Raw genomic sequence first — 15679 nt, 5'->3', positions numbered from 1 at the left:
AGAGAAAAGTAGTAATAAGTAGTCATTTAGTGTTTTACATACCTAATTTAATGTAAGGTGTGCTGCCTCCATAGTTTTTACATTTCACTGGGAATCCCCAGTGAGATGTACTTTTTTTGCCCCTTACTACTTGTATTTCTCATTTTACATAGTGAAAAACAAGGGAGAGTTACATAAGAGAAGTAGCCCACGTGATTTTAAAAGTAGTTTTATTTTTCCAGACATTTGACTGGTTAACAAGAGTAAAATTTATTAATCATGCTCTAATTATAAATCACTGCATCCAGGACATTGAAAATAAGAGTTGATTTTCGGTTATACAATATATACAGTTGCTCTGCAACTAAACAAAATAAAAACAACTGAATTGAATATTATACATCTCATAGCATTCTAAGCTGCATTTTTAAATGTCATTTGCTCCTTTTTAAACAGTTAACACAGCAACCTAATAGTCTGTCTATTAACAGCTTTTTGAATCATTATTTTGATCAGATTTGAAAAGTTGTATGAAATACGCCAAAGGTTTGGACTTAAAATTCTTAATTTTATATTATAAATAGATATCTACAGGCTCTAGAATTTCTTTTTCCTCTGCCAGAGGACAAGCAAACTTTGAGAAACGTTGAAAATCTCGGGATAAATTTTGCTTAGCTGCTCCTTATTGGTCCTCAACATTTTAACAGTCTGCACTGGTAGTGCTATCACACTGAAGTCTAAAAGTTTTCTAAGTGACTTGTGAACAGGATTGTGACATTTTAAAGTGTGTTCCTCTTCTAGCAGAGCCTAAGGAAAATTCGCATCATTGTTTAACTTCACGAGTTGTTACATACACTATAAGATTCTGTGTTAAAAATACTGTACATTAGGAGATCTGTGCAAAATAATATGCCCATTTACTCTCTAGACTCTATCAGGGATAGAAACATACAAAATAGTGTTGCAAACTGAACGTATCAGTAAGTGAATAAAACTGTAGTGCTAAACTATTACTCTATCATCTTACTGGGAACTTTGAAAATACAGACTAATTTGCTTCAACTTGCAACAAAAATATCTTGAAACATTCCAGTTTGTTCCCCATTTATACTGCAGCAACAGCATCTAGAAAATGAAAGGTCAGTATATACCTGGCTGTACCCACACGTTTGAGAGGCTATCAACCAACTGTACCATTCAGGAAAGGTGATACACGGGAAGATCAGTGTTGCTCTTCCAGCATTAACACAACGTGATTTTTCTCCAAATAAGACTATGCAGTGGCCTATTTTCCATCCTGTTAAATATGAAGCGGCCAATTTAAACACCACTTGTCAGAGATTCAAAGTTCTCTCGATAAATCTAGAGATGGAATATTCACAAAACGTGATCAAAGCCAATTTGACCTAGACGTAGATTTCTCTTATCTTATTCCATCAGATGTTTCCCTGTAGCATAAGCAAAAACTGGTACAATCTCTCAATATGCCAACATCAAAATGACGTCCGATGTGTATTGGTGTTTTCCATCAACCACTTGGGAGTTACCAATAGCCCAGCCTTTGTTCACAAATTAGTAAAACAAATTCAACAACAGTGTAGCTACCATATATGTGGGTATACTATATAAATACAGAGTGAGTTAGCAAACCGTCATTGTTTGCAAGGTAGTGGCACACAAATTTTTATACAACAGAACGTAACGTAGTGTACTTGTGAGGTGTCAGAGACCTTATTGACCAAGGACAGTTACCTAAGTCTTCCACCAAATGTGTTCTCTGTGCGAACACATTGGTGGATGATTAAGAAATTTCAAGAATAAAAAAAAAAAGTCTAAACACTATAATAATACAAGTGTAAGAAATGCTCTGCAATCCATCATCATGATTAAGTACATTTCAGGAAGTGCAGTTTTCATATCCTTGAGTTAATGTAGTAACTCGGTAATATTGCCATCGTTTAGATAACCAGCAGTAGTCACATTAAATGACCAAAATGGATGTAACATACATAAAGAACATTCAAAAAACAGGTTCCACACACGTGCAGCCTAGAAAAATGAAACAGTCTCAAGCTCACAAAATCAGAACTAGAAAGTTCAACGACTAACACAGATTTCAGATAACTTGAAGCAAATATCTACATCCATTCTGAAAGAAAGAAGTTTCTCCTGTGGTAAACTGAAATACTTTTTCACTTTTACCTGGCCAAAGACACCTAGTTAAAATTGTTTCTTCTGCAATAGTTGACATCCTGGATGACAGCCAGTATGGCAAGATGCTGAATGAGTCCAACTGAGAACTATGCAGCAGCTTGCACGTTTTGGTTCTGAATCCTTATAACGGTATTGAGAATTGGATAAATTCACTGCCCTGTTACAGATGCACACAATTTCTTTTGACTGGGGAAGCAACACTGAACTGTGGTATTGTCATGTTACAAAACAGAAAGTGAAATTACAGCGAATGGTTTGAAAAGAAAATTCATAATGTTGTGATGTTGACACACACACATGGATTTTGATTGTTAAAGCTTTTCAGTTCACCTTAAAAAAATACAGGAAGAGGTTTTTTTTCTGATTGTTTTTGTAAACTGCTCATGAGAAGTTTTCACATAGAAAAAAGTTCTAAAAGTCCCAAAATCAGAACAATGGTAATAAAAAAGTAAGCTACAGTACCTAGGACTTGGGCAGTGCTCTGGCAAGGTGTCTGCAGATAGGTAGATGAAATGAAATAGAGCAGAACTTATTTCTGTGACCGCTGGAAATGAGAAATGTCTCCACTTATCAGTAGCAATTTAGTCAACAATAAAGTGCACAAATGAGACAGGGAAAGCTCCTTTCCGACTGGGGTCTCCATCAATATGACCGATCTGCAAGAGTTCAGACGGTTTTCAAGTTAATCTCAAAAAGGAATTACAACCAGAATGAATACCAGTGACCTTTGTTACTCAACTATAGACTTTTTTTTTTTTATTGTCTTACTCCATTCTTTAAAAGTAACACCTCTTAATGCAGCACTACTGCTGCATCATTTCATTTCATTCTGGAATGCCTTGCAGCCTGTCCATATCATGCACCTTTTAAGTTGCTTCTGCTTCCCTCTCTTAACAGTCAGTGAAAGGTGAAAGAATAGATCAAGCTTCAACAGATCTCAAGCGTTTTGGGTCTTACATTAATCTATTTGTGTTTATACAACATTATTGCCAATTTAGATGCAATATGAAATTCTCCTCTTCGCTAGCTAACAATTAAACGAGTGTTTTCATGCATAACAACTTTCCAAGACTTCTTTAGCTGTTGCAGTTCTGGGGTATACATAGTTGAGATGGTTTCCCAGCACACAGAATAGACCATTTCTCAGTGTCAGTCAGCTAAAGAATGAGGACAATACAAAGCTGTCTCCAGAGGACCACGACACAGCATCTTCAAGGAAGATGAAATAGTAGCAGATTCTCAAACTGCTGACACCCACCCAAGAGTTTCCTTAAGTCACACAGATCACGTCCCCTGTGTATTGTGAACCCTACTAATCAGGTGTTGATTTTTCCTGAATGTAAAAACTTTTCCTGAGAAAAGCTAAAAGTTTATCTGAAGCCTGAAGTTTAAACAAAAGAAACATTTGGAATCAAGTTTCCATGAGATGAAACTTCTCCTGTTATTTGGAAACCCAACAGGGATCTTCTGAAGTCAGCATCAACCTCTAGATTTCATTTCTTTCGAAGTATGTTGATAGAAAATACGAAATACTCACCCACCACTCCTGATCTTCTTCACCATCAACTACAATGATATCACCCTCTGAAAAAGTTAGCTCGTCTGGGTTATCTGCTACACAGTTGTAAATCGCTTTTACTCTTTTGGGTTTAGTTTTTGACTGAAATATAAAAATAAGTAAGTGTAAATAATAAGCAGGGAAGAATCAAAATAGACTTGAAGGTGATCTAAAGCAAGCAGCAGAGATGCTACCAATTATTTTTCATGGGTTAGAGTTCAGCTAGATCATTTATACTGGGTGCTCAGGATTCAGGCTGAATTTGGCAGCATCCAAAGCCTTTCAGAACCACTATGTCACCAGCGTGGATCAGATTTCCCTTTGTGAGCTTCCATTTTTGCTCACTTAAGCCTGCTTTCAGAGCTCTATACCACTCAGGCAGGTATGATTTTATTCAGCGGATGGGGTGATCAAGTGCTACACGGTGAGTGTAACACCAGTGTTGTCAGAAAGAGGCCTGAGGCACCTGTCAGTATGTCCCTTCTTAATTTACTAAACCCTTCTCAACAGTCTACAAACTCCCCAGAATGTCCTCAAGCTCTTTGTAGTGCTTTGAGGACTGCCAGCCACAGAAGAGGTGTTCCAACAGCAAAGGTCACACTGCTGTTTGGTAGGGAGTTGCAGTATTTCACTACTGAGTGGGACTCCAATCCTAGTTGTGTTCTGTTTGAAATGATGCTGCAATTGTTTTGCATCCACCACCCTAACCTCATGCTTCTCCACGTGCAACCTGGCCTGTTTCCACTCTCTGCTACCTGCTGCGTTTGTTTTCAGCCTTCTCAATCCCTGTTGCAGATTAACACTAATGCTACCTGCATCGTCTTTCCATGCAAGGAGCACAGGACCTGGAGGCAGAGCATAATCTTTCTGTGTCAACCTACCCTTTCCTCCAGTTTCCCCAGCCTCAGCCAGCAAAAACCTTTCCTTTTTACCTTCAGATGCCAGAGCAGAGCTGCAAGTGCCAGTTAGGTCAACAGATGGCTGTTACTGCAGTGGGTGTTTGGGAAAGAGGCTCCAGGTGGGGTACTGAGAAGCAGGTCTCACCACCGTCCTGGACTTCCCCGGGGACTGGTCCCCATCTCTACTCAGGCCAGCCATGGAGCTGGAAGCTTGTGAGAGGAGAAGAGACACCATCCAGGAGTCTGCTTCTTTTGACCAGCCAAATGTTCTGCTGTGGACAAAGCCTCTTAAGGTGCCACTTTGTCAGAGCTGAGCACCATGCAGAAAAAAGGGGATGGGGAAGTAGGGAGGTACTCTCCTTACAAGCATCCATTTGCATTTCAGTATTAGAAAACCTGACCTGCCCAGACCAGGAATGCCCTCAGGCTCTATTTGTGGGCACACCCCAGGGAGCTGACAGCCTTGCACAGTGTCACAGGGGCTCTGCCTCATCTCAGTCAAGTTAAGGTTCAAACCACAACCAACTTTTAGGTCAAGAGGAAAGAGCTTCACATCAGCACAACAGTGACATAATTACTGACTTCAAAGGGATGTAATCACAGGTATTTCTTGTTCTTTAGAAGTCATGGAAATTAAAACACATCCCCATACCCAGGAGACTAACAGGGAAGGTTTCCGCATGTCCACAATATGGTTTCAAAAATCTCAAGCATACACTGAGGAAAAAAAAAGAAGCATCAGGAACTTTCCTCCTGAAAAATGGGCTACTGGGCAAACGCACTGCATAGCAGGTAACTCACTGGCTGCACGTGCATTGTAACGAGGCCTCTTTTTTCTCTACTCAAGAATCACTTCTGCAATCATTTCCTAAATCTGGTTTGGCTTCCAGATTCTCTGGCAGACTTCGCAAAAAAGGGTGAAGTATAAGGCTAAAGGGAGTGATTTAGCCAAAGTGCTTTAGCTAGACTGATCTAGCTAAAGCTCTTTAGCCGAGGGGCCCTTGACTAAATCTCAGCTAAGATGCTTTAGCTAGATTGATTTAGCTAAAGCACCTTAACTAGCACACACCCCCCTGAGCCAGGTTTCTCTTACTTCTCTGTCTTATGACAGAAGAAAATTATCCAGCTGATTTTCTCCGTCACAAAATTCTGCCCTAGAGATATTTCGAGAGTTGGATTTGTTCTTCATATGTCGTGCAGCTAATATTAACCTGAGAGTGGAGACATACTGTTCCTAAAAAACAGCCAGGACGACCCATTCACACATAAGTAATATGCTCTGTAAAACAAAACAAGAAAAAGATAGAGAACTACTACAACCTTAACTTATACAGAGAGCCAGGTAGAGAGCTATTTCAGAACTGATAATGTATTCAATGGATGTAGCCAGCACTGAATCCCAGAGCACACAATGGAAATTGTGATCAGAGTTCAACAGCTTTACGGAGTAAATATGGCATTCCCTTACTGCATCTAAGCTAAAGGGATAGCTATGCCATTTTTCACTAACCAGACCATTAAATTTTACTGCAGCCTAAACCATGAAAGTTATTTTGATGCAAGACAGACAGTAACTTGGTTAAACAAGAGGGGGAGTGGCAAGAAAACTGAAGATTTTATAATCCCAACTAATGCAAGATGAACTCCACATGTCTCTGTGTTTTTTTCAGCATTATCAGATGACAAAAGCTAGTAGGGGTTCTAGAAACTCAAAACAAATGTGCAAGGCTATGCACACATAGAAGTCCTGTCCTGGAGAGTTACTATTTCAGTAGACATGGTTAAATAAAAATGAATGAAGAGAGACAGAGGACCAAAGAAGGTAAGATGTTTTATTGCAGCCCACTAATAACATAATCAAAGAGCCAGGAACAGTACAGCTCCTACCTCTCAGTTTATTATTTACCTACTAAACTATAAAGACCTTAAAGCATAAAACAGCCCAGATCTAGTCACGTACAGCATGTCAAGAGCACGAGCTCTCTGTATTGTGATTTGCTCGCTGCAGAGAAATACTGTCATGACCAAGCATATAAATGTTTTATGTCTGCCACACAAGTAAACAATGTAAAATTGGAGTAAGGGCCAAAGAGTCAACTGAACTACACATAATGGAACAGCAAAACTGACATCCAGAAATATGTCCCTTCACCTACACCAGTACAAGAATATAAATATTGACACTACTATGTGTGTTACCATTCATGGACCTAAATAAGAATAAAAAAGACCACACAATCAGATCAAGAGTCCGTCTAAGTCCAGTATCTCTTTTTTAACAGTCACTGTACGGTTAGGGGAGGATGGAAGAGAAGAAGAATACACAATATTTCCAATCCAGCACTTACAGCCTTCCCTTTCCCCCTTCAACAACCTTATGGTTGGACCAGATGATCTTGGAGGTGATCTTAATGACTCTATGATTCTGGTTGGGATGCCTCACATCAGGTGTGATTTCTGTGTGTTTAGTAACCTCCAATGAATTTCCCTCCTGTCACCCGCCAAACGCATAACAAAGAGTTGTAAAGTGAAGCAATTCCACAAAGTTCCAATTTCTTTTGTTTTGAGCTTGGCTCCTACTAGTCTTTTCTGAAGCCATTTGGTCCACCTATGTAAACAAGTGTATCTACTTCCATTGTAAAGATGAGCAAAAAACCTCCCTTATTACTTACTTCACTCAAGTTTAAGAATTGAGTTGCATGCGGCTTACAAGTGACCTACTATTCTCTTATCAAGCTTACCTACCTCCAATAAATCAAACCATAAATTCTACAAATTCAGACACAAGCAATGAATCCAAGCTTTGTCTTTGGTTTCTCCTTGTTTTTTGCTGGTGTTCTTTTTTCATTTAAAATCACGTATCATTGCATGAGAAATGGAAGAGAAGCAACATTTTCATAAATACTACAAGTCACACATTTAAGAGGATAGAGGTTTTGTATTTTGCATGGTTCACACGCTTTATTTCTAACAGAACAGACTATTATATCAGCTGTGTGTTTGACAGTGTGTGGAAGCTTTAATAAAATCTAAACCTAGTTTGTCTACTTACTATTTGTGATTTCCTTGGCATTGGTGCTGGTGGCTGGATCTGTGCCAAAGTATTTACTGTAGAACCAGTTTGTGTTACTGGGATCTCACATACAGAAGAAGATTCTCCTGCTGCTAAAGTAAGTAAAATGATTAAATCCTAGGCATGCTTTAAAAAGAGAAAAAAGCAAGAGCAATGATACAAATCGAAACCAAATTCATTATTCTTAATTAGAGAATACAAAGGATTATATATACCATGAGTATTTCATCTTTAATGGCTTTCTTTTTTATTCACACTGATATTTCTACCCTTTTCCTTACCAAAGAAGACATTTTTTCCCCAAAAAGGATTACCTAAAACCTTTAATATCACAGTTATGCTAAAAGAGAAAAAGGCCTACAAAACAGATGACACCAGAACCAAATTTTCCATCTCCTCACCCACTCTCTACAGACTGAAAACTTTTAGAACCTTTCCTTCCTAATAAATCCCATCTTTATTGAGATGCTGTACCATTCACAGGAGACTTCTGACATATTCTGGTAATGATTGCAAATTTCCACTCTGTGGATATGTTGAAGGGACATAAAGAATCACAATACGAACCAATGAACATAACATATACAGTGGAAGAACAGATTGGGTAGAAGAACTTCCACTGAAACCACTACAAAAGCAGTATCAATTTGCAATTTCATTAATTAGATGTGATGTACGAAGTTTGCATTTTAAAACTACAATCACATTTTTTCTATGTAAAAATGTATTTTGGCCTTGCCCGTTGCCTCGTTTATGACACAATTAAATGAGAGTGAACTAACTAAAGCTTTCCTACTGCATCCTTTGAGTGTGTGTGTGTGTGGGGGGGGTGTAGGTGAGTTGAGATGACATCAGGAAAGCTAAAGTCCAGTTGGAATTGAATCTGGCCAGGGATATCAGACAAGGAGAAAGGTTTCCCTAAGCACATGTGTGACAAAAGGAAGGCTAAGGAAACCGTGGACCCACTGCTACGAGATGTGTGACCTGGTTATGAAGGACATAGAAAAGGCTGAGGTACCGAACACCTTCTTTGCCTCAGTCTTTATTAGCAAGACTGGCCTTCAGGAACCCCAGGTCCAGAGACCAAGATGAAAATCTGGTTGATGGGTCAGAGTGTACTCTCAGCAAGCATGCAGATGATGCAAAACTGGGAGGAATAGCCGAAATGCCAAAAGGTTGTGCTGTCATCCAAAGGGACCTCAGCAGGCTGAAGAAAAGAACTTACAGGAACCTCAGGAAATTTAACGAGGGGAAGTGCAAAGTCCTGCACCTGGGGAAGAAAAAACCCCAGGTACCAGGCTGTGCTGGGGGCCACCCAGCTGGAAAGCAGCTCTGCAGAAAAGGACCTGGAGGGCTTGGCTGCACATGAGCCAGCAGCATGCCCTTGCTACAAAGACAGCTAATGGTATCTTGGGTTGCATTACGCAAAGTATCACCAGCAGGTTGAGGGAGTTGATCCCTCCCCTCTACTCAGCACTGGTGAGGCCACACGTGGGTTGCTTTGTCCAGTTCTGGGCTCCCCAGTACAGAAGAAATGTGGACTTACTGGAAGGAGTGAAACAAAAGGCCACAAAAATGATTAAGGTATTGGAGCATCTATCATAGGAGGAAAGGCTGAAAGAGCAGGGATTGTTTAGCCTAGAAAGAAGGCGGCTGTGGGGGTGATGAAGCACTAGCACAGACTGCTCAGAGAGGTTGTAGAGTCTCCTTCCCTGGAAGACCTTGCAAACCCATTCAGACATGGTCCTGGGCAATCCCCTGTGAGCAGGGATCTAGACCAGATGACCTCTAGAGGTCCTTTCCAACCTCAATCATTTTGTTATTCTCGCTACATGGTTCCACTGCTGACATTAATTGTCCTCATGCAGAAAAGCTTTAAGCTTAAGGGCCTACGCAATCAAGAAAAGAAACAAAAATGCTGGTACCGATTGTGTTTAAATGTACAAGGTAAACTAAAAACACTCTCCTTGAAGTTGTAATAACAATAGCTTAATTACAGTAAAATGAATCTCTAAAGCATCATTACCACTTTGTTGTAGAGACCCAAGTCCTCTAGACTGCCCTTTGTTTGCTAAGCCAGATGACTTCTCAGTCCTGTTCAAAAAGAAATTAGAAAATTTTCCATTTAAGAAACAAACAAGAACTCCAACCACAAGAATTCAGACTATTTTCCAGATTATAAAATTCTTGTAACATCTTCAGTATATTCCAGTGTCTGGTATTTTGTTTTAAAATATTAGTTTGCTTCCCTGTTAGGCCAATGGTAAACTGCACCTAATCTAAACACGTAAGGCAGAAGAATTACATACATTCAATTTCTGCAGTTTTTATAAAGCTGATTTTCTTTTCCTAAGTTCTGAAGTTCTTAACATTATTTTTTAAAAATTCTTTGGTGTGCTTTGTTAAAAATATGTATCATGTACATTATAGCGAACTATAATCGTGTACATTATAGCAAACTTCAGGAAGTTGCTTCTCCCTTTTACTTCGTTTGGTATATGCAATCAACAGGCTAGAAAGGAAACTCAATGGTTGTTTGCTTCTTTCACTCACAAAGCATCAGCCATATGTATTATCTCACATATACACGTATGCATACTTGCTAACCATCTAGACTTGCTTAGGCGATACTCTACCAAACATTCAGTGTCTAAGAATCCAAAATTTTCCAAGACAATTTACTAACATATCTCACTATGCTTACTTTGGGAAAGCTTTACATAGTGTCTACATTATTCTTGTTACAACTTAGAAGTTTTCTTTTTAGAGCCACCACGAGATGTAAAAAGGAACGGCGTGATGCAGTACTTTATATGTTTAAAGACCTGCATCTGTGCTCCAATTCCTATTTTTTTTTTTTTTTTTTAAGGATGAGAGACTCTTACTTCTTCCAAACTTTTATCACAGGCCATATTTTCTAGACTTCTAATTACCTTATTGTTCTTCCCTGGTTTTGGCCTTACTACTTTGTATCTTTATTTTAATTCAATAACCAAAACTGAATACAGCAGTCCAGCTGAGACATTACTGATGTTGAGCCAATTGGAATAAATAACTCCTAAATTTTGCAGGTTATAATCAAACAATACTCCTTCTCTTTGCCTCTTCCACAACAGCATGAGTCTTCTTATTTACTTTTATTCATGATTCACCATGTCTTTGCAGATTCTTCTCTTGAAGACTTTTGCTTAACCATACTTAGCTGTTCTCCGTACTCCATTTTTGTAGTTGGCTGTTCTTCAGTACTAAGTGTTGCTTACTAAATGACACCCCTCTTCTTTCCAGACTACTACTATGTTTTTTCAAGGCTAGCTTAGGTATAATCCAATTCACCAGTACATTTGTCACTCCTAACATCTTTTTCTTGCAAATTGAAAGATCATGTTCTCTATTCCAAGTCTCAGCTCCCTCCATGAATGAAAATATTGAATGGAACTGAACAGAGGATAAGCATGTGAACAACAAATGGCACAATCAGACATAATATACCCTTATCTATTGTTATTAGAAGATAAACAGAAATGGATTATTTTGGGGGGCTTCTTATTTCCATCAGGGCTAAGCATTCCATAGATACTGTGCAAGTCATACAATATTAAATTGCTACGCTGTCCTGTTTTTACCACGGGAATCCTTGTCATCTGCTCCCTCAGTATCTGTCTTCTCTTCAGTCATATACGTTAGAACACACCATTGGCAAAGACTGCATGCTTTACAGATGACTTGCATGTTATATACCATAAAATTGAAAAGTTAATCATTATGAAATATATGCATTAAGTACTCAAATGGCATCAGTTACCCAGAAATAGGCTTTCTTTGAGAGATTCTACTAGGAGGTTGTGGGGGCAGTGGTGGTGGGGTTGGCTTAGTTTGTGGAGGAGCTGGTTGCTGTTTAGATTGCTGGTTCAAAGCTTCCATAATGCTGGCTGTCTTTGCCACTGGAGGCGGTGGCGCTGGAGAAAGCACATCTATAGAAAAAAGTTAGACAATGAAAAGGAATTAGACTTCTATTTACCATTTTGTCTCTTGGGTTCTCATCCACACGTCTTCCTGTTACAGGATTTATCTTCATCAAAGAAAAATGCTTTACTACTTGTAATCAACAACTTAAAACATGAAGTAATCCTTCCATTGGAAGGAAGACCTCTTCAGAAAGAGGTTCGTATTTTGTTTCGCCTAGTCAAGATCAGAGAGCTCACAAATACTTCAATTCATCAAAGCATTAAAGTACAAGCAAAGAAAATTCTCAAGTGTTACCAAAGTTATTCTGACCTAACATTTTCAAGAATATGACTATATTTAAACTGATGTTGTTGGCTCAATCAAGGCCTTCAGTTGGTGTTTTATGGAAAAGTATTTGAGCAAGTGCCTGAGAAATTTTGTTTAGAGAAAATTCCTTTTTAAAAATCCTGTTACGATTAGCATCTAGTCAAAAGAAACTTCACATTATATTTAGTAATTAATTAAATTTCTATTGAATTCTTGAAACCAACACAACAGCAGCTGGCAATGCATTAAAACATCTTTTTTACACTCCTATGATCTTCAAGAATTATGCACAATGTGGAGACATAGCCCCAGGCCTACATGTAACACTTATTTTTACAGCTCACTAGTGAGATATGCATCATTAAAACTACATATAAAAGTGGAAAGCTCTTTAGCTCTAGTAATAGCTACTACTTCCCATTGACCCTGCACTGCACCATTCACTGGGATTTCAGAGAAGACAGTTCATACGAAGTTACTGGATGGGAACGATAGGCCGAAGCTACAGTCACCAAAAGAGGAAATATGAGTTGTGAAAATGGAAAAATAAGCCAACTATGATTAGATACAGCAGAAGGGAAAACAGGGGAAAGTGGAAACATACTTGTAGATGTTACACGCAATGGCGGCACAGGGGGATGAATAGCTGGTGGATCAGATGAAGATCTCTGCCTGCTTATACTTTCCACTCCTAAAGAATTTGTCTTCCACATTGTATTAGATGAAGAAATTGTCTGAATACCACTGCCAAGAACTGAAGGCTGGACTAAAAAGAGAGGAAAATACTACATTATTATTATTACTTACCCTAAGCACAAAGCGTTAATATTCACACCCGTGCTTTTAAAAATGGTTCAGCTATACACTACATTCACAAAATCATAACCACTGCCATCTTGCAGGAATGCCAGAGCAGAAATCAGAGTCTGCTGTAAAAAATTACATGGAAGTTTCTGGTTGAGTCTTACTAACTCTTTACCTTAACGTTTGTCTCCAGTCATTACTTTAAAATATGTCAACACTTGAAAAGCAGAGATTTCTTAACAAGTAGAGAAGGCACATCTTGCTACCCTCTTTAATCCCTGACTGATAGCTGTAATTATCTCAGGTAGTCCAAGGAAAGGACCTCACCTTGAGTATTAGCAGACATTGCTGACTCAAAGTGAAACAGCAGTTTTATGTCGATTCCAAATAAAAACTGAATTTCACCCAAACAAGAAGCTCTGACAACTAGTCATGAAACTAGTATCAGTTACGAAGTATTGCTTCCTCAGGGCTTCCTAAATGATTCCATTCTTAGGCTAAAGAGCTGCATCTCCATTTCATAAAACACACTATAGATTTTCACCGTGAGGTCAATATTTTGCACTTGTCGCGTCGCGTTTCCCTACTCAGAGCATGAGCATCATATTAAGAAAAGATGAAACAGAGTAAGGTATGAATAAATATCAGGTTGCAGGGAGAAGCGTACAAGGCTCAAAAGACTTGGAGAACAGCTTAAGGCTAAGAGGATAAAGGAGTAACAATACTACATCATAAGCATACCAACAACAACAGCAATCAACAAGAACCTGAGATCAGTGACGCTATCATAGCTTTTAACTGAAAATATAAAATAATAGGCTAATACATTGCTAGAGTAAAGAATATGAGTTAATAATCTCTCTGAGCCAGGCAGCATGCTTCTTAGTGGGAGTTGCACTATACTGGTGCCAAAAAGTCTGGGGTTGGGAGTAAATTTAAAATGACACTATTTCTAGTGTCATTTAATCAAGGGCAAACAGTGGGTGAAATAGTGTGGTTTGCCGTGGGTAAAATAACATCAAAGGGTAAAAGAGTCTTTTTAACTCTCTTTTTAAGAGAGTCTTTTTTATCCAACTGTATTACTAATTTAGGGATAGTATCTAACAGTTAAACAGATAGTACAAACTCCTTCACAGACAAAAAAAAAACCCAAGAAACTAGGCGAATTTTCCTGTTTGGTGGGGGAAGCATTCCTTTTTGTCAGGTAAAATGACATTAAGTTTAGACTTCATGCAAAAATGTTAGATGAAAGGAATCCCACCTTGGTTAAGGAACTTAGTTTTATATGCTGCTAAACTTCTCCCAGTCTCACACCACCCTTTCGAAGTAGTGCAACACCATGCTGTTCTACTGCTTCCAGCCTTTCTGCCCTCAAGACAACAGATTTTTATCCGACTTCCGTGCTGCAGCCATTCCTGTGGGACCAACAACTGACTTTTCATATTACACAAATGTTCAGTTTGCAATCTCAGACATAGTCGTTGTTGTATGGAGGTATTTTAACCTCTGTGTAGTGCTTCCAAAGGCAGACACTCCTCATATACGCCTAGAACATTACCCACTCGTATCTCCTGATGTGGAGTTTCAATCAAAGCAGGATAGAAAATCATGTGTTTACACAGTCATTTTTCTGGAATTTAACATTACATAAATTTAGCATACATGAGAGATTCAGTACACACTGAATGTGTACTGCATAAAGATAACCTGTATAAATTTCTCTACACTTCTCCAACACAATCCAAACAGATTATATATGAACATAAGAATGAGGTTCACAGTCTCAGCTTTAGTGGTAAATTTTGCAAGCACACAATCTTTCTGAACTGGGATGAGACCAGTACATTTTTCATTGTTCAGCTAATCACCTGCAGTTACATTTTCAGTCAGCTAACAGTTCTGTAATTTATCCAGTTCTTCACATCGTGAACCACATACTTTGTTCCCTTTTATTTCATCAACCCTGAAGCACATTTCTATTAAGAAAAGATTTTGCGATGTTAAAATCTCTCACATTCTGCATACACTCTCCATTTTCCCAGGTATTAAAATGTTTTTCTACAGCAGCCAAATGCTGTGGAAATTTTACATATTTAAATTTTCACTCTGACAATGACATCTTGAAGTAACTGAAGTGTGAAAAGATGAAATACAATCAAAAAGTACTTGCTGAACTAAATCCACTGCAGCCCTCCTTCCAGTAAATTGTTTGACTTTATTGAGGTTACCCGTGCATTGTTTTCCCACACATTGTTGTGTACTTTCTTGCAGGTACACTGAAAATCAAACCCAGAATTGGTTGGGTAGATTAACTCCAAGTATGCAAGATGAAGTCATTGATAAACTATTACAATACTTACCTGTGCAATATAATGCTAAAAGAAAGCTTAAAAACATAATGAAAAAATTGTTACGATCCCATTCATACAGTGATATTTTCCAGTGTTAATACCTTTGCCAATATTCCTTGGAGGTAGAGGAGGTGCGCTACTTGTAACAGGTACTGCAGGCTGAATGGGAGGTGGACTGCCACTGAGTATTGCTCCATACGTTTCATTCTGTAATATACTTGGCATAAATCCTCTTTGCTTATCCTTAGCAATGTTCGCCGCATCTCTTGCCAACGATGCTACATTAGGTTGAAGTTGGTTTGATCCCAGCTGATAGAAGCTGACAGGCCTGTCCTCTCTCCGATTAGGACTGGGTTGCTTAAACACAATAACAAAAGTGCTCACTGATACCACGTTATTTGTGCTCACTTTATTTATTAATGGAAAGTTCTTAGGTTCTAGACAGTAAAGATGGCTTCTAAAATGCATTTTTATTGCTGCTAATACATAATCTAGAATCTACATTCCACCCTCTTCAAGACAGAAGTGT

The 15679-nt window shown here is 38.6% G+C and overlaps 1 protein-coding gene across 5 annotated transcripts in view; it reads right to left on the bottom strand.

Moving 5' to 3' along the window:
- Positions 1-192: 192 nt before the first annotated feature.
- ASAP2 (ArfGAP with SH3 domain, ankyrin repeat and PH domain 2) overlaps positions 193-15679 on the bottom strand; it is an 87676-nt gene continuing 72189 nt past the window's right edge. For 2 of the 5 annotated variants that reach the window (XM_048071300.2, XM_066994911.1), the window contains 7 exons: positions 15252-15507; positions 12600-12761; positions 11526-11694; positions 9750-9817; positions 7703-7815; positions 3731-3853; positions 193-2849 (listed from right to left, as the gene is read on the bottom strand). In XM_048071300.2, the coding sequence (XP_047927257.1) occupies positions 2775-2849; positions 3731-3853; positions 7703-7815; positions 9750-9817; positions 11526-11694; positions 12600-12761; positions 15252-15507 (966 nt within the window). In that variant the 3' untranslated portion in view covers positions 193-2774. The remainder of the gene's footprint in view (positions 2850-3730; positions 3854-7702; positions 7816-9749; positions 9818-11525; positions 11695-12599; positions 12762-15251; positions 15508-15679) is intronic. The other 3 variants (XM_066994909.1, XM_066994910.1, XM_048071303.2) reach the window with 3 other exon arrangements.

This window comes from Anser cygnoides, chromosome 3, assembly GCF_040182565.1.
Source record: "Anser cygnoides isolate HZ-2024a breed goose chromosome 3, Taihu_goose_T2T_genome, whole genome shotgun sequence".
Classification (NCBI taxonomy): domain Eukaryota; kingdom Metazoa; phylum Chordata; class Aves; order Anseriformes; family Anatidae; genus Anser; species Anser cygnoides.
This window is presented reverse-complemented; position numbering and strand designations above follow the sequence as displayed.